The sequence below is a fragment of the Microcebus murinus genome, chromosome 7 (genome assembly GCF_040939455.1).
Source record: "Microcebus murinus isolate Inina chromosome 7, M.murinus_Inina_mat1.0, whole genome shotgun sequence".
Lineage (NCBI taxonomy): Eukaryota > Metazoa > Chordata > Mammalia > Primates > Cheirogaleidae > Microcebus > Microcebus murinus.
Genome location: NC_134110.1, coordinates 87,485,682 through 87,513,302, shown reverse-complemented (window position 1 = coordinate 87,513,302; position 27,621 = coordinate 87,485,682). Strand labels below are relative to the sequence as shown.

Here is a 27,621-nt window from a genome sequence, read left to right as displayed (position 1 = left end):
ATCAAACAGATTAAAGAGCCATTAAAATGTTGTCCTGGTGGTGTGGATGCGGAGAGATAGGAACACTCCTACACTGCTGGTGGGACTGCAAACTAGTTCAGCCTCTGTGGAAAGCAATATGGAGATACCTTAAAGTGATACAAGTAGATCTGTTTGATCTAGCAATCCCATTACTGGGCATCTACTCAAAAGAGCAAAAGACACTCTATAAAAAAAGACATCTGCATTTGAATGTTTATAGCAGCACAATTCACAATTGCAAAGATGTGGAAACAACCCAAGTGTCCATCAATTCATGAGTGGATTAATAAAATGTGGTATATGTATACCATGGAATACTACTCAGCTTTAAGAAACAATGGTGATATAGCACTTGTTGCATTTTCCTGGATAGAGCTGGAACCCATTCTACTCAATGAAGTATCCCAAGAATGGAAAAACAAGCACCACATGTACTCACCAGCAAACTGGTATTAACTGATCAACACCTAAGTGGACACATAGGAATAACATTTACTGGGCATGGGGCAGGTGGGGGGGAGAGGAGGGGATGGGTACATACATACGTGATGAGTGCGATGTGCACCGTCTGGGGGATGGACACGCTTAAAGCTCTGACTCCGGGAGGAGAATGGGGTGGGGGGAAAGGCAACACATGTAACCTAAACATTTGTACCCTCATAATATGCTGAAATAAAAAAAGAAAAAAGAAATAAAATAAACAACAACAACAAAGAAATGTTGTCCCTGTGCCTCTGTCATCTGCATCTCGCTGCGGTATCAAAACAGAAAGGACTGGTCACTCATTCCTGCTAATCTGAATAGCAGGTCTGCAGCGCCAGAGGAAGATGCAAACGTTGCTTTGGGGAATTTCAGGCGTCCTGGGACAAGCCGGGAAGACCGGGTGCTGGGGCGCGGGGGACCAGGGTTGGCCAGTAGAACCGTCTCACTGGCCCCTCTCAAAGATCCTGGCGCTGGGTACACCAGGGTGGTAGTTTGGGGTTAGCTTGCAGAGGGGCTGGGAGTCAGTTCCTCCATCCACCACCAATATCTAGGCAGAAGTCACCGTCCTGCCGCTAGCCCCGTCTGACCTCAAATTCACGTCCCTGGCTGGAGCCCTCCGTGCCGCCGCGCTCTGTCCCCAGACCTTAGCCAGCGGGCCGCCCTGCAGCCTCTCCTCTGAGCCTCCAGGGTCCTACCAAGGTGACCGGTCCTGTGCCCTGCGTTCCTGCTCCGCGCGCCCTCTAGTGGCCACGACGTGGGGAGCGCGGGGCACAGGAGAGAGGGAAGAGGCCATGGATGGATGGATGCCCCAGGACACCTGTGATGTGGTTGAGGAGGAAGGCGAGGGGACACAGCTGGAGAGATGGGAATGCCTGCACCAAGCCCAGGGACAGGCCTGAAGTACCGGTGGTGGTAGAGGAGACAGCCCAATGCCATGTCTGAGAGACAGGTCCAGGTAAGAGCTTGACCTCCATACCCAGATTCCCCTGAGTTCAAATCTCTGCTCAGCCACCTGCATGCTGCATGTCCTCAGGCAAGTTACTGAATGAACATTTCCAGGCCTCCAATTTTCTCCTCTGTGAAACGTGGAAAATAACAGTACCTTCCTCATAGGATGGTAAGGATTAAATGAGTTGAGACTTACGAAGTGATTAGAACGGTGTCTGACCCACGCCCAGTAAATGCTGGCGACCATCATCATCATTTTAACAACTATTGAATGCCCAATCATCATTATTATCTACCTAATAGTAGTGACTTTAATATTTGCACACATGTTGGAATTATAATTAGGCAAGTTCCTATATGCTATTTAATCTGTGAGGATTTAATTTAAGCTATCTAGTAATATTAATGGCCCAGTATAAACCTGTATGTGTTCTTTAATATATAAGTCTTTGATATTTAGCTACTATGTGTTCTTAAACACATAAACCTCTGTTGGATATTTAGCTTCGCGTGTATTTATCCAAAACTAAAGAACTCACTGCAGCATTAAGTGCTTAACAAAGCAGAAGATTCTGCTTTGTTCATAAAAGATCCAGGGTTATCCTGCTGCTTCCCAGCTGGAAATCTTTTCTCTACTTATTTATCCAAATAAAAAGACTATTAATTGTCCTACTTCCCTTCTTCCTATTATGTCAAGCACTATTATCCCATAACATTAGATTTTGAAGTTTATACTCCAGTTCACAATGTTGCCTGCCCTTTTAGAGCTGTGGCTGAATGGAGTCAGAGGCCTTTATGAAAAATAATGTAATCAGCAAATATTAAAGCTTATGGCTGAATTTTTCCTCTTTACTCCAATATTTGTTGATGTGTGCTGTAAATATAAAATATATTTAAGATTAAAGCATGATTTGGAGCACAAGAAAACCTTGAACTGAGGAAGAAGAAAAATTAGACAGTGCATTCATTATCAAGAATGTTTTAGGTTCAGGGAACTTCAACTGTGCTGTTGCTATTATTGCTATTGTTAAGAACAACACTTTGCTTTTACGGTACCCAGCGCTTGGCCCTGTCATCACATCTGCCACGTCTACTGTGTTTGCTTCTCTGTCTGCTGGCTTTCTGTAAGCTTCCTGTACACAGAGGGCCCATATTTTCAGGACCTCCCTACCTGTCTAGCACTTACAAGGACCTAGTGAATGCATGGATGAATTAACAAATTTTGTTATTTAGAACTTATATAAAATCTTTAAATGATTTCCTCATTCATTTCTGTTTTCAATTATTCCTTGAACTAGGCTATATCTCATTTTACAAATAGAAAATCTGAGCTCTAATTTGAGGCTAAAAGAACTTGCTAAAACCAGTTTAAAACTAACAGTCACTAGTTACCTAGACTGATGACTTGAAAAACCTCACTTTTACCAAAACTCTGAATTGAATATTCTTAGCAAAAGTTTACATTGCCAAGCCACCAAAGGTAACAAAGCATGTGATGTGATGTCAGGTCTCTGAACCTTCTTTTCTATCATGAAATCACAATAGTTTAGAATGTCCCACTGTGGTAAATTAAGTTAATACAGATAGGTTCTCAGAATCTAAGACATTCTCGTGTTCTTTGTTCTAGATTCACTGCCCCTTTCTGTGTTTTCCACATCCAAAGTTTTCTTTAGTTCACTTGACAATAAATGGCTTGCAAACATAAGACTATGAATAAATAGGGAATATCATTGTAAGCCCTTATGACATCCAGGTTCTACTGCTGTCTTCAGGGAAGAGAGCTGGGCCCAGGGGAGAGGAGAGAAAGCAGAATGAATGAGCACCTGGAAAAGAAGGAAGTACCATTCGTTCATTCATTCTCTCTTCCCCTCCCTCCCTTTTCCCTTTCTCTCTTTCCATGTGCCAGTACATGCACATGTATGTACACATGCACGTGTACACATACACACCCACACACTGATGTAGACTATATGCGAGGTACAGTGATAACTAATCTAAACACAGTATCTCCTTTAATTCTCAAAATTTTATGGATTTTGATGCTCTGAAACCAAAATGTATCTTATAATCAATTTAGCCTTATATTATAGTCTAATTAGAAGCATTTTACTTTCATAGTAATTCAAGATCATGGTGCATCTTGCCATCAATGGTGTCTTAGGTTGGAAGGAATATAGCATTCTCTCCAAATCACAGACAAGGAAACCCCTAAGGAGTGCTGGAGCAAGGAAACCAACTCAAGTTTATGTGACTTTTCCAAAGCTTATGCTCTAACCTTAGGATACAAAATAAATGTTTTCCTCTTGTCCAGAGTAAATTGTTTTACCCTTCCACTTTCTCTGGCAAATATCTTCTTGCAGAAAATAAGTATCAATTGCTGTTGGAAGGGAAGAACTGAAGAGACTATTTTGAAAATCCAGACCTTGAAGCCACCAAATTTTAAACGGTCTGAGAATAGACCGCAAAGTATACATTCTCACAAACGATACTTAAATCCACAAAGGAGAAAAGCACAGTCTATCTCTTTCTTTTTCATATTGCTCAATCTTACTGTTGTGAAAAATCTCAGCAGTCCCCTCACAAACAATGAATTCGGTGTGTCGTTAGAATTAATTTTTTGTTCAAATTCAGTGGCTGTCGTAAGACAGGGAACAAACTATTTCTTTAGAGCCGTAATATTTCATAGCATAACTTCAAGCCAAATCGTAAAGTCCCTGTTTGGACTTCGGATTAGGAGAGGCAGCCTGTGTTATGTTGACCTGAACAGCAAAGGTAGCAATCAAAGCTACCAGTGCTGAAGAGAAGCCTATAGTCACAATGGAAGAAGTAACAGAAAGTCCTTTTAGGAATTCTCTGGAGGCAGATATATTGGCAGAGCAGCCAGCCAAGCACAAAGCTGCCACAGACCAGCTGTCTCAAGTTTTGCCTCTCTGTAACTTCAGTTAGAGGTGACAATGTTAGACATAGACCTCATGCCTCAGTTTCCTCACTTAAGTACCCCATGCTGGCCACAGTGCGGCTCAGATGGGACAGACCGCTGGCAGCTAACCAATAGAGAATGCCCTGGAATTTCTAGCATGGACTTGTTAAAAAGTATAAATGAAGGCTTTCAAGGGAATTACACATTTCTAAAAACTTTTAGCCTCAATGACTCGAACCTGGAGCTATTTATATAAAGCCCATATCTAACTGCTTTTAGACCAAATGGATCTCATTCACCCACAGTAACATTTTCCTCAACTCTTTGCCAACACAGGGAGACACTGTAGTAGGAAAGAAATGTGAGAACCCCAGTCTCCAGGATTCAAGGTCTTGGGAACACTGAAGGAAAGGTAACAAAAAGGAACATTCAACAGAAAAAACAACCACGCTTTTCATCTCAGGTTTCTGCAAAGCTCTGGCTGAAATAATGCATAAAAGCAAACGCCAAGCTGTGCCATGAAAGGGATTCACAAATCAAATCAAATTAATATTTCATCGTTGATGGCTTACAAACCTAAAAGATTTTTCTGCATCCAGGCGATAAAACCATAGAGAGCGAAAACAACTTGAAGTGATGAAATGCAAAAATCAGAGTGTTTACTCTGGGTTTTCCCTGGTTCTGGGAAACTGAAGGTGAAAAGCTGTAAGCAAAAGATTGCAAGGAGAGGGGATACATTTGTAGAGGAAACTTCACAGGAGAATAATGTACCTTATTAAGTTTTTCAGCTCTCAAAATAAGCCTCGAACGACATTAGTATCAAGTTACTGTACTTCGCTTCCATTCATAGAAGCAAAGCCTACAGATGCAGGCCCATGCCAAGTGCAAAACCCCTTTGGAGGCCCCTTGGGTAAGATCCATTTTCTGTCAGCAGTTTTCAGCATCTCCTCTGTCCATTGTTGCTTGATCCAGCAGCTCTCAGAGCCTTAAGGTACAGAGTGGATTGTCACGACGCCCACTCCTAGCTGAGCTGCAAAAAACCTGAGGAAGCTAGCCTTCCCCTGGGGGAAGTAAGCAGAGTTTAAAACTCTATGCATCTGGGAAAAAAAATGGAGATAAACCTCTGCACACGTTAACTATATCTGTTAGAATGCCCCTGCTCGACAAGGGCCAGGTGGAAATTTTGCTCCTGAGAAACCATATTAATTCTGCCAAGTGAATAGGAAGGACCAGAGAAGCCATTTCATAAATAGAGTCAGATCACTCATTGATCTGACACATTGTGTCTCTTTTTTTTAATTAGCTTCATTGAGCTGTAATTCCCATACCATATGATTAGCCTATTTAAAGTGTACAGATTAATGTTTTTTAGTGCATTCACGGAGATGTGCAATTGTCACCAATGTTTTAGAACACTGCATTATCCCAAAAAGAAGCCCAGTGCCCATTAGCTATGGCAGCCACTTCCTCCCACTCCCACCACCCCAGGTCCAGACAATCACTACTCTACTTTCTGGCTCCATAGGTTTGCTCATTCAACATTTCATATAAATGGAGTCATACAACATGTGTGCCTGGCATCTGTCACTTAGCATTGTTTCAAGGTTCATCCATGTTGAAGCATGTGTTAGTTCTTCATTCCTATTTATAGCCAAATACCATTCCACTGTATTTATATATCACGTTTTGTTTATCCATGCATCAGTTAGTGGGCATTTGAGTAGTTTCCATTTTTTGGCTATTACAAATACTGTTGCTATGAACATTCATGTACAAGTTGTGTGTGGGCATATGTTTTCATTTCTCTTGGATATATGCCTAGAAATGGAATTTCTGGATCATATGTTAACTCTATGTTTGAGGAAGTGCCAAACTTTTCCAAAGTGGCTGCACCATTTGACATTCCCACCAACGGTGTGCGAGCGTTCCAATTTTCCCACACCTTCACCAACACTTACTACCTAAGATAATATCTTAGTATTGCCATCTGAGTGAGTGTGAAGTGGTATCGCACTGTGGTTTCGACTTGCATTTCCCTGATAACAAATGAGGCTGAGCATCTTTTTCTGCACTTAGTGTTGGTCACTGGTATATCTTCTTTAGAGAAGTGTCTACTCAGACCCTTTGCCCATTTAATTAGCTTATTTGTCTTTTTCTTATTGAGTTGCAAGGGTTTTTTTTTTACATGTTCTAGATACAACTACCTAAGCAGATATATGATTTGAGAATATTTTCTCCGCATTCCACGGGTTGTCTTTTTTACTTTCTTTTTATTATTTTTTTAATCAACCTAAGTGTCCACCAAAGCGTTTTTTACTTTCTTGATGCACAAAAGTTTTTAATTTTGATGAAATCCAATTTATCTATTTGTTCTTTTGTTACATTGTCTAATCCAAGGTCATAAAGATTTATGCTTATGGTTATTTCTAACAATACTATAATGTCAGCTCTTATATGAAGGCCTTTGATCCATTTCGAGTCGGTTTTCGTGTACAGTGTGTGGTAAGGGTCCAGTTTCATTCTTTTGCATGTGGCTATCCAGTTGTCCCAGCACAACAGACTTTTGTTGAAAAAACTATTCATCCCCATTTTCACTGTTGTGAAAAATCAGTTGACCATATAAGCTTATTTCTGGACTCTCAATTGTATTCCATTGATGTTTATGTCTGCTTGAATCCAGTACCATAGTGTCTTGAGTACTGTTATTTTTAAGGAAGTTTTGAAATTAGGAATTATAATAAACTTGGTTGTTTGTCAAGATTGTTTTGACTATACTGGGTACCTTACATTTCCTTATGAATTTTTTAAAAGCAGCTTGCTTATTTATGCAAAGAAGCCAGGTGGAATTTTGATGGGCATTATGTTGAATCTGTTTATCAATTTGGGTAATACTGACATCCTAATAATGTAAGTCTTCAAATCCATGAACATGAGATATCTTTCCATTTATTTATATTTTCTTTAATTTTTGAACATTTATTTTTAAATCGACAAATAAAAATTGCATATATTTATCATACACAACATGTTACTTTGAAATTTGTATACATTGTGGAATGGATAAATTGAGCTAATTAATATACGTATTACTTCACATACTTATCTTTTTTTGTAGTGAGAACACATAAAATCTACTCTTTTAGCAATTTTCAAGAATGCATGGTTATTAACATTGTGATTACATGTTGTAAAATAGATCTCTTGAATTTATTACTCTCATCTAACTGAAACTTTATATCCTTTGACTAACACTTTCTTTAATTTTTAAACATTGTTTTGTGGTTTTCAGAATATGTTTTACACTTCTTTTGTTAAACTTATTCCTAAGTATTTCATTCTTTTGATGCTAGTATAAATTAAATTGTTTTCTTAATTTCATTTTTGTAGTGTTCATTGCTAGCATATAGAAATACAATTGATTTTTGTACGTTGATCTTGTATCTTGCAAACTTGTTGTACACAATAGTTAAAATAGCTTTTATAGCAGATTTCTTAAGATTTTCTGTCTACAAGATTATGTAATCTGTGAATAGAGATAGTGCCTTTCCAATCATAATGCCTTTATTTCATTTTCTTGCCTAATTATCTCCAGTGCAATGGTGAATAAAAGTAGCAAGTGCAGAAATCCTTGTCTTATTCAAGAAAGCATCCAATCTTTATCATGAAATATGATGTTAGCTGTGGGTTTTCCATAGATGCCCTTTATCACATTGTGTTTTTAATCTTCAATTACTTAAATAATAGTTGACCTAAAATTCACTTTTGTATTATTTACAAACATGTTGTTAAAAATAACTTTCAGAAAACTTACAAAATTATATAATTTTTAAAATTTATATTAGATTTATCAGAAAACATATACTGAGCATCTACTACATGCCAGGACCTATTCTAGACTCTGGAGTTACGCAGTGAATAAAACTGGCTAAAAGTCCTGCCCACATTGAGTTTATAATCTAATGCAGGAAACTAACAACGAAGCAAATTGTACCAAATGTTAGAAGGTAAAAAGTATTACAGAGAAAAATGTTTAGCAGAGTCAGGGAAATCAGGAGTGGGGAGAGGAGATGCATTCTTAAATGGAGTTTACTAAGTCAAGTGGGCTTTACTAACAAGGAGCTATTTGAGCAAAAACCTGAAGGAGAGGGAGTGCAGTGTCCGTGGAGATTAAATGATACTCCAGTTACACACAGTTCTCATCTATCCTGGGAGCCCAGGATAATAAAAATCAGAACATTTTTTATACTGGAAGAAACCTCAAAAATTAATCAACTCTCCTTCATCTCTGAACGAGATAGCTTAGGCCAGAAAACAATAAGGACTTTGGGCAAGGCAGTGACAGCTGAAATGGAAACCTTAACCAGTATGCTACATACTGCACTTTTAAGCTGAAGGTGTCTTTTTGTTTCGAAAGACGTGCACAATTCCACCAGATAATGAAATCCACAAAATAAGTCTTCCAAACACAAACATACTGTAGTAATCTAATCCCATAGACACCAACCTTTGGTCTGAACATCTGTGGGGGACACCAACCCTACTGTCTATGAGAACTTAAGCTTCAGAAATCCATGAATCAATCAAACTTATAAAAAGCAGCCGTTTGGATAGAAAGCACTAGAAAGGAAACAGATGGCATAGTTCCTGTGTGCCTTCACAAGTGAGGCCATCTCTAAATCTTTCAGCAAAACACCTAATAGTCTCCTTCCCTTATTGCTCAGACCTCATCTCCTCTGGGTTTTGAATACTAAAATCACATATTTTCAGATAACATTTCTCTTTGAAAGACAACAATACAACTTGAAAAGCTAAAAGAATAATTAAGTACAATGCATACTTTAAATTTAACCGCAGAGACATCTGTGAACCAGCAAAAGGAAGAAAATACAGTGTAGCAACTGGTCAACGTAATGTACCACTTACTGAATAACCATGGGCTCCTTGCATGGTGTGACGGTCACTGGTTCACCACCCATCCCAGACATTATACTAAGGGTGCTTCACCAGTATCAAAGGTAGCCCGGAATCCTTTCACACTTCCATTGTCACCCAAATGAAGGCTATGCAAGGCACATGCCAAACAAAGCCTTTCTACATGCAAAGCTGGAGAAGAGTAGTTGAAATCTTAAATAACTGATCTGGGCCTGAAAGCAGTCATAGCAAGATGGGGAGGACAAAACAAAGAGAAGGCAATTTAACAGGTACAACTCAAGTTCCAGCCTGTTAAAACAAGAAAACACTTCGTGTTTTAGTATTTACTAACATTTTCAAAATTATTCCTACATCATACAAAATTAATTATTTGGGCTTTTCATTTGTTTGTTTGTGTATTATCACAGAATCATAGAATTTGGAAGGGAGCTGGGGCAGAGATTGTTACTTACCCCCCAATGGCTACTTTCTTTTTCTTACAGCAAGGGTAAGCAAGCTTTTCTATAAAAATCTAGCTAGTAAATATTTTGTATTTTGTGGGCCAGACGGTGTCTACTACACTATTCATCTGTTGTAGTTTTAGTCGTGGACATGTGTAAACAAATGGGCATGCTGTGTTCCAATAAAGTTTTATTGACAAAAACATTTTTGTAAATAAAGTTTTATTTACAAAAAGCAGTCCAGATGTGGCCCAACATCCCTATTCTGGAATAACAGCTTGCCTTATGGCTGCCTAGACTAGGGACTACATTTCCCAGCCTCCCTAGCAACTAGATGTGGCCATGTGATGAGTCCTGGCCAATATGAAGTAGGCAAAAGTAGTGTATCCATGCCATTCTTCCCCACTCCTTCCATTGTGCTGCTTGGAATGCAGACATAACAGCTAGACTGCCACTTTGCACTGTGAGGACGAGAGTCCATGCTGGAGAAGAAATTGGAAGCAGTATGAGTGACTACAGTCTCTAAAGCAGCTCTGAGCCACCTATGTTCAGAATTTTATGTGACAGAGAAATAAAAATCTATTTTGTTTAAGCTTCTGTTCTTTTAAGTCTCTGATATTCTCAACAAATAAATAATCTTAAATTAACACAGAAACTCAGAGATCATATACTCAACTCCCCCGTGTTATAGATGACAAAATGAAAATAAGGCTCTGAAAAGATGAGTAACAGGCCAGGCGTGGTGGCTCACACCTGTAATCCTAGCACTCTGGGAGGCCGAGGCGGGCGGATTGCTCGAGGTCAGGAGTTCGAAACCAGCCTGAGCAAGAGTGAGACCCCCGTCTCTACCATAAAATTAATTGGCCAACTAATATATACACATAGAAAAAATTAGCCGGGCATGGTGGTGCATGCCTGTAGTCCCAGCTACTTGGGAGGCTGAGGCAGGAGGATGGCTTGAACCCAGGAGTTTGAGGTTGCTGTGAGCGAGGCTGACGCCATGGCACTGAGACTCTGTCTCAAAAAAAAAAAAAAAGATGAGTAACAGACCTCAGGTCAGTCACTTGTTAATACCAGAGCTCTAAATCCAATGCTTTTTCTAGATTTCTATGAGGCTAACACTCCTGTAAACATATATTTAAGTTGCAAGCATTTGTTATTTTCTTAGTGTAATTTTTGTCAACTATTTAAGTAACATGATTTTCTTAGGAACAGGTGCTCAGCTTTATTCTAAAAGTGAAAAGAAAAATGTTTTTATTTATAGAAACTCGTTTTATGATCAATTCTTCCGAATACTATTTATTTCAGAATGGAAAGTGTTTTAGACTACTTTTCTACCTAAAACAGCAGGAAACTCCTCCAAATTCCTTTAAAATGATCTTACATATAATATTATTGTCTTCAATCATGAGATACACACCAAAAAATAAGTGTTGTGATTAAAAGTTAAATGTGTTTACATCAGAGTGAGCTGACTTCAACTTTAACCAAAATTACCAGCAATAACCTAAAATCACAGAGAAAAATAAAGAGAAATAAATCTTCGTGGATTTTTCAAAGCACATTCATATCAATTATTTAACTGATCAATACAACAGCTCTATGAACAGGCATTATCTGCTTCTATAGATAAGGAAACAGACTTTGGGAAAATGAAATAACAATGTAATAATCATGATAAATTTGTAGGGTACTTTCAGTCTTAAAGTACTTACACTTAATATTATTTAGTTTTATGGATTATTATTTATTACCATTTTATGTCTGAGGAAACTAAGACACATGAATGACATACTTTGCCCAATATCACAAAGTGAAAGAGCAAACACAGAACACAAATTTGATTTCAAAGGCGGCAGAGCTCTTCCAGGCCTGAGTGGAGAAATCTGCTAGCAGAATCCAAATCCATTGCGCCTTTTAAAACTGAAATCTAGTCTCTTAACTCCTACTTATTTTTTTCAATTAGTTACACTGTTTCCTGCAGGAGGATCACTGAAGGCCAGGAGTTTGATACCAGCCTGGGCAACATAGTGAGACCCTTGTCTTTACAAAAAAAAATCTAAAAAGTAGCCAGGCACAGTGGCACACACTTGTAGTTCCAGCTATTTGAGAGGCTGAGGTGGGAGGATCACTTGACCCCTGGAGTTCAAAGTTATAGTAAGCTATAATCATGCCACTGTACTCCAGCCTGGGTGACAGAGTGAGACCTTGTCTTTTAAAAAAATTGACATTTAAAATTTAATCCAATCAATATAAGAAAGAACAAAATAACTCAACTGAAGAACCTAGCTATTACGTTCACTATAACAAAAAAAGGACAGCACAAGACCAGAACCTTGATTTCTGGTATGCTTAAGTATTTGTAAATGTGTATTATAACATTAAAACCATTTTTCTTATTCTACTTATAAAGCAGTTTTCATTAGTAAGTTTAATGTTGTACATAATGAATGTTTGAATATAAATTAAACATATTTATGAAGTATTTCTGATAGTCAAAATTGTTTTTGACTTATGACATTTGTTCCTTATGTCCCTCAAAAGAAAAGAAGATTTGAGGTGAAAGGAAGATGTCAATACTTTAAAAAACATGAACAAGATTATCAACTAATAGAAAAGGTAATGAAGGAGCACTACAAAGTCTCTTTCTTTGATGTTTGAGTCCCCCAAAATGGGAGAGGTGCTCTTTGTTTACAAAAATTTCAGTACGCTTTTCAGAAACAGCAGTATATACCAAATGACTAAAAAGGCACTGCATGATATAAGTATCTATTCAATTTTTGATCGAATATACAAATATCCATTCACTTTTTCAAAAGGATTTGGTATTTATATGGTATATATATATCTCAAATTTTAAAGCGGATGTTACAAAATAATATTGAACTACTCTACACAAAAGGAGCATACACAAATTGTCCATCCCATAGGTAATAAGGGAAATGTGCACCTATAATGTTTCTAAATATCCACTTTAGTAAAAAAAAAAACCCAACAAATTATTATATTCATCTTTATTGCAAATAGAGATATGAGAAGAATTTCAATAGAATGACTTGAAAAAGTTAACTTCTTAGCCTGAAATCTAATCGGTCTAACAGTACCAGATCCAAATAACCCCAAGTTCTTCTTCCCAGCCAAGGGAAAGACGCCATGACAGGAAGTGGAGCCTGGCAGCAAAGCAAATTTTCCGTGGTCCATCATGAGACGGTTCGGGTTACCAAGGGACATTACTTCAACTTCTAACAATGTCCAAGCACATGTTTTATTATTCAGATAAAAGGGCAAGGTATTTCCTGCCTTTGTGGTTGTCACCCTACCCTGGCCATACTTAACGGCCAAGATATTCACTAGCTCTGGACGTGATTTTTATGAGTCAACAGAAAGCGTCTATGCGGAAATGAGAGACCATGGAATGAGCTGGGAGTCAAACAGCTTGTATGCCACTGCTTGTGAGGCCACGAATGCGAGGGTTAGCACCTGCACCTTTATTTATCCATCTGTACAACAAGGACGATATTATACTCCATGTCCTACTCTCCCCCTTCCCTCATCTCTTTCGATAATAATCCTGATTCCCTTGTCTTTGTATGGAGAGTGGAATATTTGATGAATAGGGAGGGAAGCCAGGGCCATTCTCATTAATAATTAATATGCGTGTTAGTTCTTTACACTTAATAAGTAACTTTTAAGCTTTTTAAAATTTCAGCAGCCTTGTAAAATGGGTAAGATTATATCATTTCACAGCCAGTGAAACTCAGGCCAGAGGAATTATCTAACTCACCCAAGATGGCACGGCTAGGAAGTGGCAGAGGCGGCTCTTCCACCCAGACCTTCGGACTCCAAAATCCATAATCTTTTCCTTACAGCACATTGGCTCACTACAAAGCAGGAAGGGTCACCTCACTTTAGCAGGGTATGGGCCTGCTAAAATGGGCCCATGCCCAGTAAGAAGCTCCTGGGTTCTCAAAAGTAGGAATTTAACCATCCAGCTACCTCACTCCTGTCTAGTCCACTGTAGTCCCCCCCCAAAAGGCAAACAGTATAGCAATTCAACCTCTCAGTTCTATCTCGGGTGCCAAAGGAGAAAAAGAACATATATGTATGTGTGTGTGACTATACATATCTATGTACATGTGTGTATATACATATATATATACACATACATCTGAAATTTAAACTCCCAGGAAAAGGTGTTACATATGCCCAAAGTAAAGTGGTAAGACATTAACTAACTTGAATGCCTAGAAAATGAGGCTGCTAACAAAAATCAGAAGATTTTGTGGGGTTTGGGGGAATCGGAGGAATGTTTGTTAGCTTACCTTTGGTCAAAGATTGTCTACTTCAAGCCCTCATTTGAGAGACGCAGTTCCTGAGAGTCGTTAAGATAAATATTTTCCTCCGTACCTTCATCGGATCTACTGGGCACATCCTGACTGCTGATTTTACCAAGGACACAGCAAACACACTTAGCAGCAGAAGTGCACCTTCCTCTGCTCCTGACACTTCGTTCTTTCCCCTGGGGTTTCAGTCTTTTGGAAAAGCTCCCTGATCTTCCTCAGCCCAACTTTTATTCACAAGTCAGTCTTGCTGTGTGAACAAAATATAAAATTTTTGATGATTAAGACTTCCAAGGGGCCACTGGGCCATTCTGAACATCAGGACAATCCTGGTGCTCTGAACATGGATGGAGAAACGCACAGAACACTGGGCTGCGTGTCTCTGAGCCAGAACATGCCTCCCAAGCAGGCAGTGTTTGTTTTGGTGTTTCTGTGTGAGTGCGTCCGCACGCACATGTGCTTGGGAAACAAACCCCAAACATAAGGACTGTGCTACGAATGACCAATGATGAGTGAAACAAAAACATTTCAGCTGAGGGATTTGGTCAGCTGACATTTTACTGCACTGTGCTCAAACACATGAAGAAATTAAGACACTTAAAAATGTTCCCTCCTCTCTGACTCCAGGAGGGAGGGGAGACAAGTGCAATATATGTAACCTTAACAACATTTGTACCCCCATAATATGATGAAATAAAAAAAAATTGCCCCCTAAGAGTTGTGAAAAGTAGCCATATTTGAAATGGAAAAATAAATAAATCATAGATATAAAAATTTAACCCTGGCTTCACACTGATTCAGCTGAAATCCATTTCATGTATGCCATGCTACACTTTTAAAGCAATTGCCCTTTTATCATTTATAGTGCATTTCTGATCTTCCTTCAGTTCAGATGAGATAATCTAATCCTCAGTCTTTTACTTTAGTATAATATCAAGTCTGTCGCCTTCTCTTCTATTTTCCTACCTCCGATTAGCCCCACTTTTTCCCTCTTACCATTAAAATCCATTCCCTCTAAGTAATCTTTCCTATGAATGTTTTTGACATGTCCCAAGTCCCGGCTTCACTCTTCTGCCTCAGATTCTTTTTCCTGGAATATCCTATAAAGTGAGTAATACAGCTATTACTCAGAGCTACTTTCCAGGCATGGCGCTAAGCCTATACATTCCCTCATTTAATCCTCAGAACCTTTGATACTCAAAAAGGTTAATGAACTTGTCTAGGGTCACAGATGGCCTACTAGGGTTGCCAGAACTGTGAGGTCCTTGAGGGTAGGCTCACTCACATATTGTTTCTTCAGCACCACACACAATGTCAGGCCCACGGCCGAAGCTTTATGAATATTTGTGCACGGATAGGTAGGTAGGTGGGTGGGTGGGTAGATGCATGAATGGATAGATGGATGAATGGATACATAAAGATGAAGAGCAAGAATTTCAACAAATCATTCCAAAACTGATCCCCTTAACTACTATGCTATATGTCTTACCTAATACATAAAAAAGCAGGGGGAGAAAGAATTAGCACGATAAAAATTCTAAAATGTAAGCAGCTCCTCTAAGGACCAGTTCAATCTACATAATATGGCACTACATTGTGGATTGCTAGGTGTGCAGCTTGCAGAAACTGCTGTCTACACCCCATTTTCATCAGCTCTACACCGCAGAGGATAGAGTTTCCTCTGCAGTATTGCTGTGAGGACTGCAAACAACGCCCAGAAGACCCCTGCCTCACACCATGCCTGGCTCAGAGTGGGAGGCTAACAAAGGTCACCTGTTTTTACCATCATGGCACAAGCTTGTATTGAAGGAAGGATGCCAATGGGATTTGGATTCCCAAAAGCTACATAGATTTTTAAAAGTGCTTTCACAAAGATTCACCCTTTTGATCTTTATAACAATCTAATGGTAAACACTAAACCTTGCAGGGGGAGACAGATGAGGACCGAGTATTAGAAGTCAAATACACTCATGGCCTCTCAAGCCTCCTTCCTCTTTCTGGAATCAGCTTCTCAGCCAGGACAAAGAAGGCAAATTGAACTGGTCAATTAAATATAATAGTTAAAAGAAACAAGTAAATTAGACAAGTGGGTTACTTAGTATGAAACGACTTATAGGTATCTCTATACATGTCACTATAGCAAAAGAATGGAAACAAATGAAAGTCCATAAATAGGAGACTGAATGGACTACAATCTTTGCACACAATAGAGTACGGTGTGGCTGTGAAAAGAATTGAGCAAGGTCTCTACACTGCCATGTGCGGAATAAGGTGTGCAGTATGCCAGCCGTTGGATAAGAATGGGAAAAAACACTAATGTGTAATACTGATGTATATATTATATTGTATATATTGCATACGCCATACGCATATTTACTTACATACTCAAAAAGAAACAAAAGAAGGATAAACTAATCAAAATGGCTTCCTGTAGAGGGAGGGAGAGAATTGGAGGAAACCGGGATGAAAGCAAGGCCTCTCTGAATATACTTTGTTTTGACTTTCAAACTATATAAATAGTCTACATAATTTAAAAATACAAATTTTACTTAAAATATAAAAATAAAGTAATTCCTAAAAATTAAAACTGGAAACAAATTAAAACAAACTTCACAGCATATCAGACATAACCAAACAAAAAAGAATTATTTCAAATAATTCAAATTTTAGGACAGTGTTTTGCACATGCATAGGAAGAGATGGCTTTTGGAAAAAGGAACCACAAAGAAGCCTAAAACTGCTTTTGGTATCTCATGGTTCGTAATAATACTGAGAGTTGATTTCAAACTTTTATATATACACACTCAGATACAGTAATTATGTTAAAGTCATTCGAAAAAATATTTCTAGCATTAGAGAAAAGAGATTGCAATATAGTATCAAAGAAGTTAAGTAATAACTGGTAATCTTAAATTTGAAGTGTAAAAAACCAGTATAAACTCATGATCTTTTTCTCTTTTTATTAAAAGAAGGCCCAGAAACAATGACAATATTGCAGCAATAAACACCTCTGATGTCCAGATGGTGGTCTCCAAGTACCATTTTCTTTTAAAAGGAATCAAGACTCCTTGGAGAAATACCACTGACCCCAAGTCTAAGGCAGGAACTCTGTAAGACACCTCCTATTTTGTCACGCCAGAAACCACAAAGACTGCCGAGGTGGTGCCTCAGGAGATAAGTGCTAACTTTACGGGCTCCCAATGGCCAAAGACTGGGCAACTGAAGCATCAAAGAGAAAAATGACTGCAATGGATCCAAGCACATCAAACATATAAATATGCATTCATGGTACGTTTTAAAAACTTATTGGTCACTATGCAAATTTCCTAGAATATAAATTTTTACTCTGAACACTAGTAAATAAAGAGAATCACATAAAAAAAAATAACGGTCATTTGGTGAATTGATTTGGAGCGATTCAAAGAGAGAGATTTGTAATACACCAAGAGCATGAACATCCCTCCCCAACACCCCCTGGCTCTCTCCTGCCCCTGAAGGTTTCTGATACTTTACTCCTATGATTAAGACTAAAATAGTCCTTTCTTACAATTTTATTTGAATGGGTTACTTCTCTTAGCAGACAACATGTAACAAAATGCCTTCAAATTACCACTTTAAATTAGACCAATATAATTTGTTTTAATTCAGAAAACCTAATAAAATTTTCTAAAGGAGATTTAAATTTAACACAGTCTCATAACAGAAAAGGGAGAGAACTGATTTTTATTGAGCATCTACTATATATCAAATGCTTTAAGATCTAAATTATCCCATTTAATCTTTTGCAATGGCCCTGGGGAATAAGGACTCACATTTTACAAATGAGAAACTAAAACTCTGAGTGGGTGAATGACTTGGCTCAAAGCACACATCTAGTTAAGCGATGCACATGGGATTCACAGACAGGTCCCTCTAACCCATCAGCATGCCCACAGCAAAGAAAAACAGATATTGTTGATATTGGTCATGGCCAGAGTTTGTGGGGAAGCAACATTACTACAAATACCAGAGTGACGCATCAGTTAATAACTAGTCCCCTTTTAAGAAAATAATATAACTCTATGGAGAATGTGAGAATAAATATTCACTTGGTGCCCATGGCCTTGGGAAAATTGCTTCATCTAAGATTTTAGAGAAGGAAGAAGCTAGAGTTCATTCCAGTCCAAGTTATTGTTTTCTAGATTAGAAAACAGACCTGGAGAGGAAAACTGAGAAGTCTAAAGTCACATGATGGGTTGGTGGCATGAGGGCAAAGACACTGCTCACCTCACGTACTTCTGTAGCCCTGGGGAAACCTGCGAGGGGAAACAGCAGCCTGGCATTAGCCTGAGCCATGCTGCCGAATTAAGAAAGTGCATCCCCAGGGCCCTGACTCCTAGTCAAGGCACGAAACACGCCGGGGAACAGTGTTGCTTTCTGACCACCGGTCTGAGGCAGTTGGGTGTGGCTGTAGCCGTCAGCATTGTTTATTGATTAAAAACAAGCATCATGATTCTTTTAGTTTTATTTTTTTTTTGAGACAGAGTCTTGCTCTTTTGCCCCGGCTAGAGTGCCGTGGAGTCAGCCTAGCTCACAGCAACCTCAAACTCCTGGGCTCAAGTGATCCTCCTGCCTCAGTCTCCCGAGTAGCTGGGACTACAGGCATGCGCCACCATGCCCGGCTGATTTTTTCTATGTGTTTTTAGTTGGCCAATTAATTTCTTTCTACTTTGAGTAGAGACGGGCTCTCAATCTTGCTCATGCTGGTTTCGAACTCCTGACCTTGAGCAATCCGCCCACCTTGCCTCCCAGAGTGCTAGGATTACAGGCCAGACCCACCTCGCCCGGCCTCATGATTTGTGACTGTTCTCACTCACTACGATCCCTGGAGAGCTCTGCTGTGGAGCTGGTTACACAGCAGGAACCTATGTGACCAGTAAAATATAGAAACATTTAAAACATTCTAAAATGTAGACAGTATTTTTAAAATATGATAGACTCCAGCCAACAGACCATTTTGGACTCCATGGTTCCTGGGTGTTCCAAGCACATGCCATGATGCCTGATATAAGAGAGAAAGTGGGTCCTGCCACACCCCTCTGAGGGGACAGTTGGAACCTGACTCTCGCCATGAGATGACCTTTGGCTGCAAAGTGCATCTTTATTTTAATGCTCATGCTACATAGTATCCTTTCCTGCAACAAACGCCAATGTGTCGATATTGTCATTTTGGGTCCTCTGAGTCTTAAAGAGGCTGCTAAGAAGTCATCGAGCCCTGTTTAACTGCCATCCTTGGTGCACTGGCTAAGAACCTGGCACGCTCAGCATTTCTTAAATTAGTTGATTAATGAAAAAAATAAAGAGAACATGAGTGTATTAACTTCTTGTCCACCCATAACCTTTTACAAATGTTTTCATTAGCATTGAAGAAAAACAAATGTAATTCAGCATGATAAATATATCTCTGCCCAAAAGACAAAGAGACTATGATTGTCACATGTAGTTCCTAATATCCTCAATTCATCTCAAGATTGACTGAAATTATATATTATAGGTGAGAGGACACTAACAGCTGCTACAGAATGTTGGTTTGCAAAAACATTCCTCTTCTCCCTCAGAGCACACCGTGTTTGAGAGTGGTGTCAGCACAGGTCTCAGGGTCAAATGTCCTCACCTGACCTTGGAAACAGCCAGTGATGCTAAAGCACATCCATATCTAGGATACTCTATTTGTATTCATGTTTAAAAGCTTAATTTCAGGGGGGATTAGGGGGAAAGGGCATTTATTGAAACCTTAAAATTTGTACCCCCATAATATGCTGAAATAAAAAAATTAAAATTAAAATTAAAAAATAAAAAATAATAAAAATAAAAATAAAAGCTTCATTTCGGCCAGGTGTGGTGGTGCACACCTGTAGTCCCAGTTATTTGGGAGGCTAAGGTGGGAGGATCACTTGAGCCCAGGAGTTTGAGGCTGAAGTGAGCTATGATCATGCCACTGCACCCAGCCTGGATGACAGAGTGAGATTCTGTCTCCAAAAAATAAATAAATTTTTTTAAAAAGCTTAATTTCAATTTTAAAAAGATCTATGTGTTTATTTATAAAACTAGTATAAAAATGGACTTTAAAAAAACCACTCTTATAAAATTAAAAAACACATTTTAATTTAAAAATTAAAAAGCTGTCTATGCCTTCAGAAGAATAACACAAATCAAAGCAAGTTCATATCCCTCTCGCATCTGAACACATGAAGTGACTCCCAAAGGCTGCAATGTGAGTTCAGTGACTCTAGCTTGAAGCTCACCATCCAAACCCCAAATCAGTGGCTGAAGACAGATGGCAAATACTTGGGTACTTAACAGTAAAAATTACAATAAATTTTTTTTAAAAAATTATACTCCAATCTAATCCCCTTACCACAGAAATACCATGTTTCCCCAAAAATAAGACAAGGTCTTATATTTATTTTTCCTCAAGAAGACACCCTAGGGCTTATTTTTCAGGGGATGTGTTATTTTTTTTAAGTACAATCCAACAATCTACATTTATTCAAATAAGTCATCTTCTTCTGGAACATCGTCATAACTCTCCAAACCCTGAATTCCATCCTGAATTTCTTGCAACTCTATTTCCTTTAGAACCATTGGCCCCAATCTCTCATGTCAAGCAATAGAGCTCTCATGGGGCAGATGAGAAGGGCTGCTCATCTTCTTTACCGCTCCGCGATGAAATGCATGGGTTGTGCAGAGGGGCTGTGTAGCCACGCTCATCACTGGGTCGTATTTTCAGGGTAGGGCTTATATTGTGCAAATGCTTAGAAATTCTGCTAGGGCTTATTTTATGGATAGGTCTTATTTTCGGAGAAACACGGTAAGTATCTTGATTATTCTACAGTGAAAAACAAATCAGAATTTTCCAAGACTACTTCTCTTGTAAAGACAAACTAATATCTAACTCTCTATAATTCTACACACCAAAGGGTAGGTTCCCCAGCAAAGGTGATGCTAAAAGATCAAAGTGCTGAAAATGACTGTTGTTAACCATAGTTCAGTGTCAAAGGCTTATATAGAGTAGATGGCAGTAGAATCTTAAAACTATCAGAATGTTTTTTCTTTAGAAATAGTGAAAAAACTGAATAGAAATGATGACAATAGCATATGCTTATTATAATATTTCAATAAAAAATCGCACATTGATATTTATATACTCCAAAGAATTCAAGACTCTAGCATCCTGGCTCTAACACTTCCTATTTGCTTTTAAGCAAGTTACTTAAACCTATCTAGGCCTTTGTTTCCTCATTTGGAAAATGACATAATTAACATTAATAATACCTACTGCATAGACATTTGTTACATGCATTAAATGATGTTATACACATAAAAATGCTTAGACAAAGTCTTGCACTTAGTAAACAATCAATGTCAGGAGTTGTTTTATTGCCATCATTATTACTACAGAGATTTCATTCTCAGGAATGTCCAAACTGCACAACTTCAAATGTAAAGTGCTATCGTCATAAATAATAATTTTATTTCCTATAATATGATTAGGTTATATTTTCCCATTTATATTATAAATAAGCTCTGAAGTTAAATAAGCTTCAAAACAAATCACCGTTCACTACTTCCTTTCATCCTTACAACACTGACTCAGACAGATGGGGAGAGATTACCCTCATCCTACAGACAAACTTCCGGTTTTAGCTGAAGTTTAAGGAGGTAAGTCACCCAGCTACTAACTTGCCCAGTCACTCAGCTAGTAACCAGCAATGGCTGGATTCAAGGGCAGCCTGGCTAACTTCTCGTGCAGGTCTCTTCCCTCATTACAGACTTTTCCAAAATACCAACTTCACAATATTTAATTAGTTCCAAGAGATAAATGTGACCCCCCCCAGTGGCTGGCAGAAAGACCATGAACAGCACGAGTGTACTGTGACACAGACCCCTTGTTGGGTAGAAACACTCTACACACAGGAGGAGAAAGTGGGGTCCACCATGGTGTTTCCATGACAGCCTCACCGAACACTGGTGCCACCACTGCCCACCAGGGCACAGGTGTCCCATGTGATCACAGTGCGAGCCAAGTGGTGCTGAAGTAACTGAAGCAGATTTCCCATCCCAATACACACTCACCCTCACACTCACACACAGCCAGCTTGCCTTTAGAGCTCTCTGTTTCTGGTGTAGGGATAAACTGCTCTTTTTTGTAATTCTCTTTGCCAGAGTAAGCCTTACCCTCCCCTGCTGCTTTGCCTTAGCTCGGGCGGTTCCTCCACAGGGAACAAAACGCCTCTCCTCCAAACTCCAAATGGCAAATTCTACTTTCCCTTAAAAGCCTGGTTAAAAGCCATTTCCTCCATGAAATGCAACTCAAAACGCATTATCCCCACCAGCCAAAATAATCTCTGCAACCCAAATCTCCTATTAATTTATTTAGACAGCCTATTCTATCGTATTTCATAAGCTTTCTCCTCCCAGATCGACGAGCGAGTTAAGGCTCTGGTCTGAGTCTTTCGATTTCCTCGGCCACGCACGAGCACAGTGCCTTGCGTACAGCTGGCGTGCAGCAGTGACGGGGAGGAGCAAAGCAGCAAGGCCTGGTCTTTTGATACAAGTCCTGTGCTTCATCTTTATCATGTAACACAACACGAGCAAATTGCTGTGGAGGGTCAAGGTATTTATCCAGTTTTTTTAAAATGAAAAGAGACCTTGAACTCAAAAACTTTGTCAGATGAGAAATTAAAACTATTTTTAAATCTTTTTCAGATAAATTTCTTAATTCTCCATTTCCTTCTACATGCATAAAAAGGGATTCGGAGAAAAGAAGACTTAAATAAGTCCTTTAAAAAAATATATGCTCAGAGAGTAAGAAGGATTCAATTGATAAAAATTCAAAAAAAAAAACCAAGAAGTTTTTTAAAAAGAATTATCATCCCTGTTTAATCTTACTGTACTATAACAGGCTACCCTCTACTCTTAGTCGATCTGACTATGTCTTGACTATTATTATTCGTTGTCTATCTGTAAAGAAAAGAAAAAGTATGTGAGCTGGAAATAGAAAGCCTTTTATCAGAACACAGTAGACTATCAAACATTGTATCAATTGCACTGGCAATGGTCAAAAAAAAACCAAAAAAAACCTGCTAATGACAAAACCAGAATGGAATTGGCACTATGTGATACTGCTTCATTAATTCTGACATTGGAGCATGAGATGAACAGACTCTTTGAGTCAGCCTTATTCAATCCTGCACTCCCCTGGCCATTTGGTGTCTGCTGCCTTGAACACACCATTTTGGAACTCTGCAGCCAAACACCCCTAGATACACCTGAGCTCTTTACGCCATTTTCCCACAAGGAGTTGTCTATCTAGCCTCTGCCTCTACTGGCAATTAAGAGGTGGCTCTGGTCAATATGCATTCAGGGCGCATCAATTCCCACCCAGCCCAGCACTGTGCCACTGCTTCAGTAACCCTGGGGGTCAAAGTGGCACATGCAGAAGGAAATGGAATGATCTAGACAAGCCCTGCTCCCTAGTCTGGCTGGAAAGGGGGCATGTGGAATGGCTTCCCCATATGTGTCCTGGAGAACACTACTCATGAGGATGAGGATGATGCAACTAAAAAAAATTGAGTTGTATGGTCAAATTTGTAAAAGACTCTGAATCTTCCTCTGGGAGTTTCATAAAGCATAGTGGTATATGAAGGGTGATGAGAAGTCCTCCGATAAAAAATTCTGTAATACTTTGTTTAACTCAGCAAGTCTCACATTTATTTTACTAAGAACCTTCTATCTAGTGACACCTTTTAATGTTGAAACTTAGTTTGGGAAATCCTTGAGGCCACTCTACGATTAACAGCTATGTGGCTTTGAATCTAGCCACAAGACAACTCTCGGTTTCCCTAAGAATCGTTGCTCAACAAAGGTTAGTGGGAGAGTCAAACTAGAAATGGAGGGTTTAGATTTTCTGACAACCAAAACATAAAATAATCTGAAAATTTTGCCCTAACAGAGGAAAACATATATTTTTTTGAAACCAAGATAGAGGAAAACATATTTTTAGGTCACAATTACAATGGTCCACAGCAGTATATTCTTTATAAAAATATTTACAATCCTGGACCCACAACCCAATTTTATATGTTTTCACATGTGAAAGACGAAGTAAAGAACAAAGTGATTACCCAAACATTTCAAATCTACTTCTTTTTCTTGCCTGTTCTTTTTCAGGAAATTGAAGTTCACTGGGTTTGAATGTGGAATTGGAGAAGGTGGGAGCCTAAATCACCTGAAAAGTTATCATAATCCTACACTGTTTAAATATATTTTATTAATAAATTGAGCCTTTAGGAAGATACAGTCATTTAGCCACCTTTGATAACACTAAGAAAATACCTAGGATATTCCATGATATACTGAAAATTCCCCCAACATCTGAGAATTAATGTTTCCACATTTCTAGGTACCCAATTTACTATGAAAGAGGACTGGAGTAAGTGTATGGGTAAGTGTATCCAATCTCATAAACATCAGTTTGTACACTGGTATACACTATGGGTAAGTGTATCAAATCTCATAAACATCAGTTTGCCCAGACATAAAACATTTATAATAAAATTTCATAAATTTCCTTTTTAACTTCACTCATCTCAATTAGTAATTCAATTAAAATCTGTTCACATTTATGAAGGGGAAATCCTGATACTATGGAACTGATCTATATTACAGATTATCAATTTGTTTAACGTAACACTTCGAGACCCATACCCATGCCAACCCATAAAAACATCTATTCAGATTTAAGTTTGGATGTCATTGCCTATTTCATTTTTTTGATTGAGAATGATAAAACATAAATATGCAAAATTTCTTTCTTTCCAAAACACAGTAAATATGGCACATGGCAATACAATCTAAATCAAGGAGAACACATTCCAGGATTTCCTCTTCCTAAAATCTGGGGGGAATGGTAGCTGTTAATGAACTTGTTTAACACTTTGATGTTAGATTAAACTTTCTCTTCACCCATTCTATTTCATGGTCAAAATGGTCATGTTTTCAAGAAGCCCTAACGGCAGTGCCTTACCAGTGTAGATGCTGGCATTGGAAGCTGGGATACCAAACTGTGACTCGATGAACTTGGGAATGAAGGTAATGAAAGCAGTTACAATGGCACTCTCAGCTGTGTATGACAAACTCACAAAAAGGAATGTCATGTTGCTTAAGATCCTGACAGCTGCTCTTGGTAGGTCTACAAAATGACAAAAATGACAAATGAATGTTATAAACAATGGATGGAAAACAAAATAAAACTGAATTGTTTTTGAAATGAACTGGAAATAGCCATTCAGCACTATTTGCCACAAGAAAATAAAAATAGAAAGATCCGATGAGGATTAGGAACCATCCTATTTATTAAATAGATTTTCTTTTGGTTTGATTTTTTTTAATTTCAACCAGGCTAAGAAAATTAAGTAAAGTATCTAAAAACATACCTGTACACAAATATCCTTACAAGCAGTACCCTACTGATGACTCCTATTTCAAAAACTGTTTAAATAATTTGCATTTTTTCATTAACTAAAACAATGTTATTCTTTGTTAAGACCTAAATGTGTAAAGTACCTGCAATACAGTCCTGAATTACAATTTTTACTTCACTCAACTACCATTTTTCTGAGAAAAGCACTCTGAGCTGACATCTCTGTAGGCCTGCAGAGGGACAGGTACATGATGTTGCACATCTGACCTGCCAGCCTCATTATGAAACAGGAAATAATCACAACTAACAATGCCAAAAGGCCATCAGGTCAGACACTCCAACATACTTCAAATGAGGCACAAAGAGTCGTGATCTCCAAAGACGAAGGAGATCCCAGAGGCGGGGGCTTAGCACCTGCTGAGCTACCCCATCAGGGAAGGAAGGAAGAAAGAAAAGTCTCATTTTTGAGCCTAGTCATTTATTATTTACAGAACTTGCCATATATGTGCTTCAAGATATATGTGCAAGTATTTTCATTGCAGCATTGTTTATAATAGCAAACATTTGCGAGGAAAATTTAAACGTGCATCAATGAAAAATGTTTAAATAAATTATGGCACAGCCATAAAATGGGACATTATGCAGTAGTTAGAAATGAAATAGAGCTGTATGTACTGGCATAAAAGAACTCCAAGACATATTGAAGCAAGCTGCAAAAATACACATGCATGGGTGAGTAATCACATTTAAGTAAAAATAAAACAAACTTAAACAATATATTTATATATGGTCAAATGTATACTTCTCAATATATAACAGAAAACTATTAAGAGTTTAAGTTTGTGACGGGTTCTAAGATTGGGAAAAAGAGGAATAAAAGGAGATTCTTGTACATATACTTTTGTATTTTTTGCTTGTTTATAATGTAAATTACCACATATTTATATAATCTTTACGTATCTTCATGGAAAAGGTAAGCTACACTATTATATTTTGCTGCACTATTTTTGACAATATAGTCATCTCAGAGAACAACTATCTCCTTATGCTCCAACATACTAAAGACATTTCATTAAAATTAACCAAAAACTTTTATTAAAGCTATAATTCATAGCCTCCTATTCACCAGAATTTAAAACTTAAAATGTCAAGACTATTCACTATCGTCATTTCAAAATTTAAATTTAATTTAATTTTCAGTATCTTAATTTAATTTTTTAAGTTTAAATTAACATTTAAAAGAAAAATTAAGATGCATGATTTATTTTTTAACATGGATAAACACACCAGAGGAAAACATAATCAAAGTACTTCATAAAATGATCCTATATTATCTTGTAAACATTATAAATTAAAATGCCATATTTAAAATTTTAAAATTAGAAAGTTAAGATTACTTATCAACATTTAAGGATTCAAATTAAGCTTAACAGTATATTAAAAGCCAAATGTGTTGACTCTAAAACATCTGGAGAAAATATAAAATAAATTTTCAATATAATAAGACAACATATGTATCACATAAATATTTTAAGAGATACTAGTTATAGCAAACTGGTTTTTCTTCTATACCCATTTGGTAGAATAAAATAGTCTTCTAATTTTAAGGTTACCTAAAAATAGACATCATAGTTCTCTCTCTTCTTTTATTAAAAAAAAAAGGTCTGCTGTTATTTAAGAAGAATTAGCGAAAGTTCAGACTTTCAACAATTCTGTTAGCTTTCTTCTTTCTTCCACCTTTGTCCTTCCCCTTTATAGGGACCGAGCTTTCACCCTACATGTCCTATGGGAATGGGGAGTAGAAGCCAGAGTATCCAGGGTTTTACCTTTGGTTAGTGGGGCTGGGTGCTTTTTTTACATGAAGGGGGGACTTAGCAAAAAAAATAAATACATTGAGAATAACGAGAATCAGTTTTCTAACTGCCAAAGAAGAGAGTTACAAATACAGAAAGGGGAACAGTTAGATATCAGATTGGTACTGGAGATATTAGTATAAATTCATGGTTTAGATAGAAAGATTAGATGACGATAGACTGTGAGTGTGCACACATACCCATGTGTATACAACGTATG

At 38.0% G+C, this 27,621-nt stretch overlaps 1 protein-coding gene across 3 annotated transcripts in view; it reads right to left on the bottom strand.

Moving 5' to 3' along the window:
- Nucleotides 1–27,621, bottom strand: part of SLCO5A1 (solute carrier organic anion transporter family member 5A1) — a 142,868-nt gene that overhangs the window by 32,203 nt on the left and 83,044 nt on the right. For 2 of the 3 annotated variants that reach the window (XM_020288891.2, XM_012770799.2), the window contains exon 5: nucleotides 25,153–25,317. The exons of the other annotated variant lie outside the window; for it this stretch is intronic. In XM_020288891.2, coding sequence (XP_020144480.2) covers nucleotides 25,153–25,317 — 165 coding nt within the window. The remainder of the gene's footprint in view (nucleotides 1–25,152; nucleotides 25,318–27,621) is intronic. 3 annotated transcript variants of the gene reach the window in all.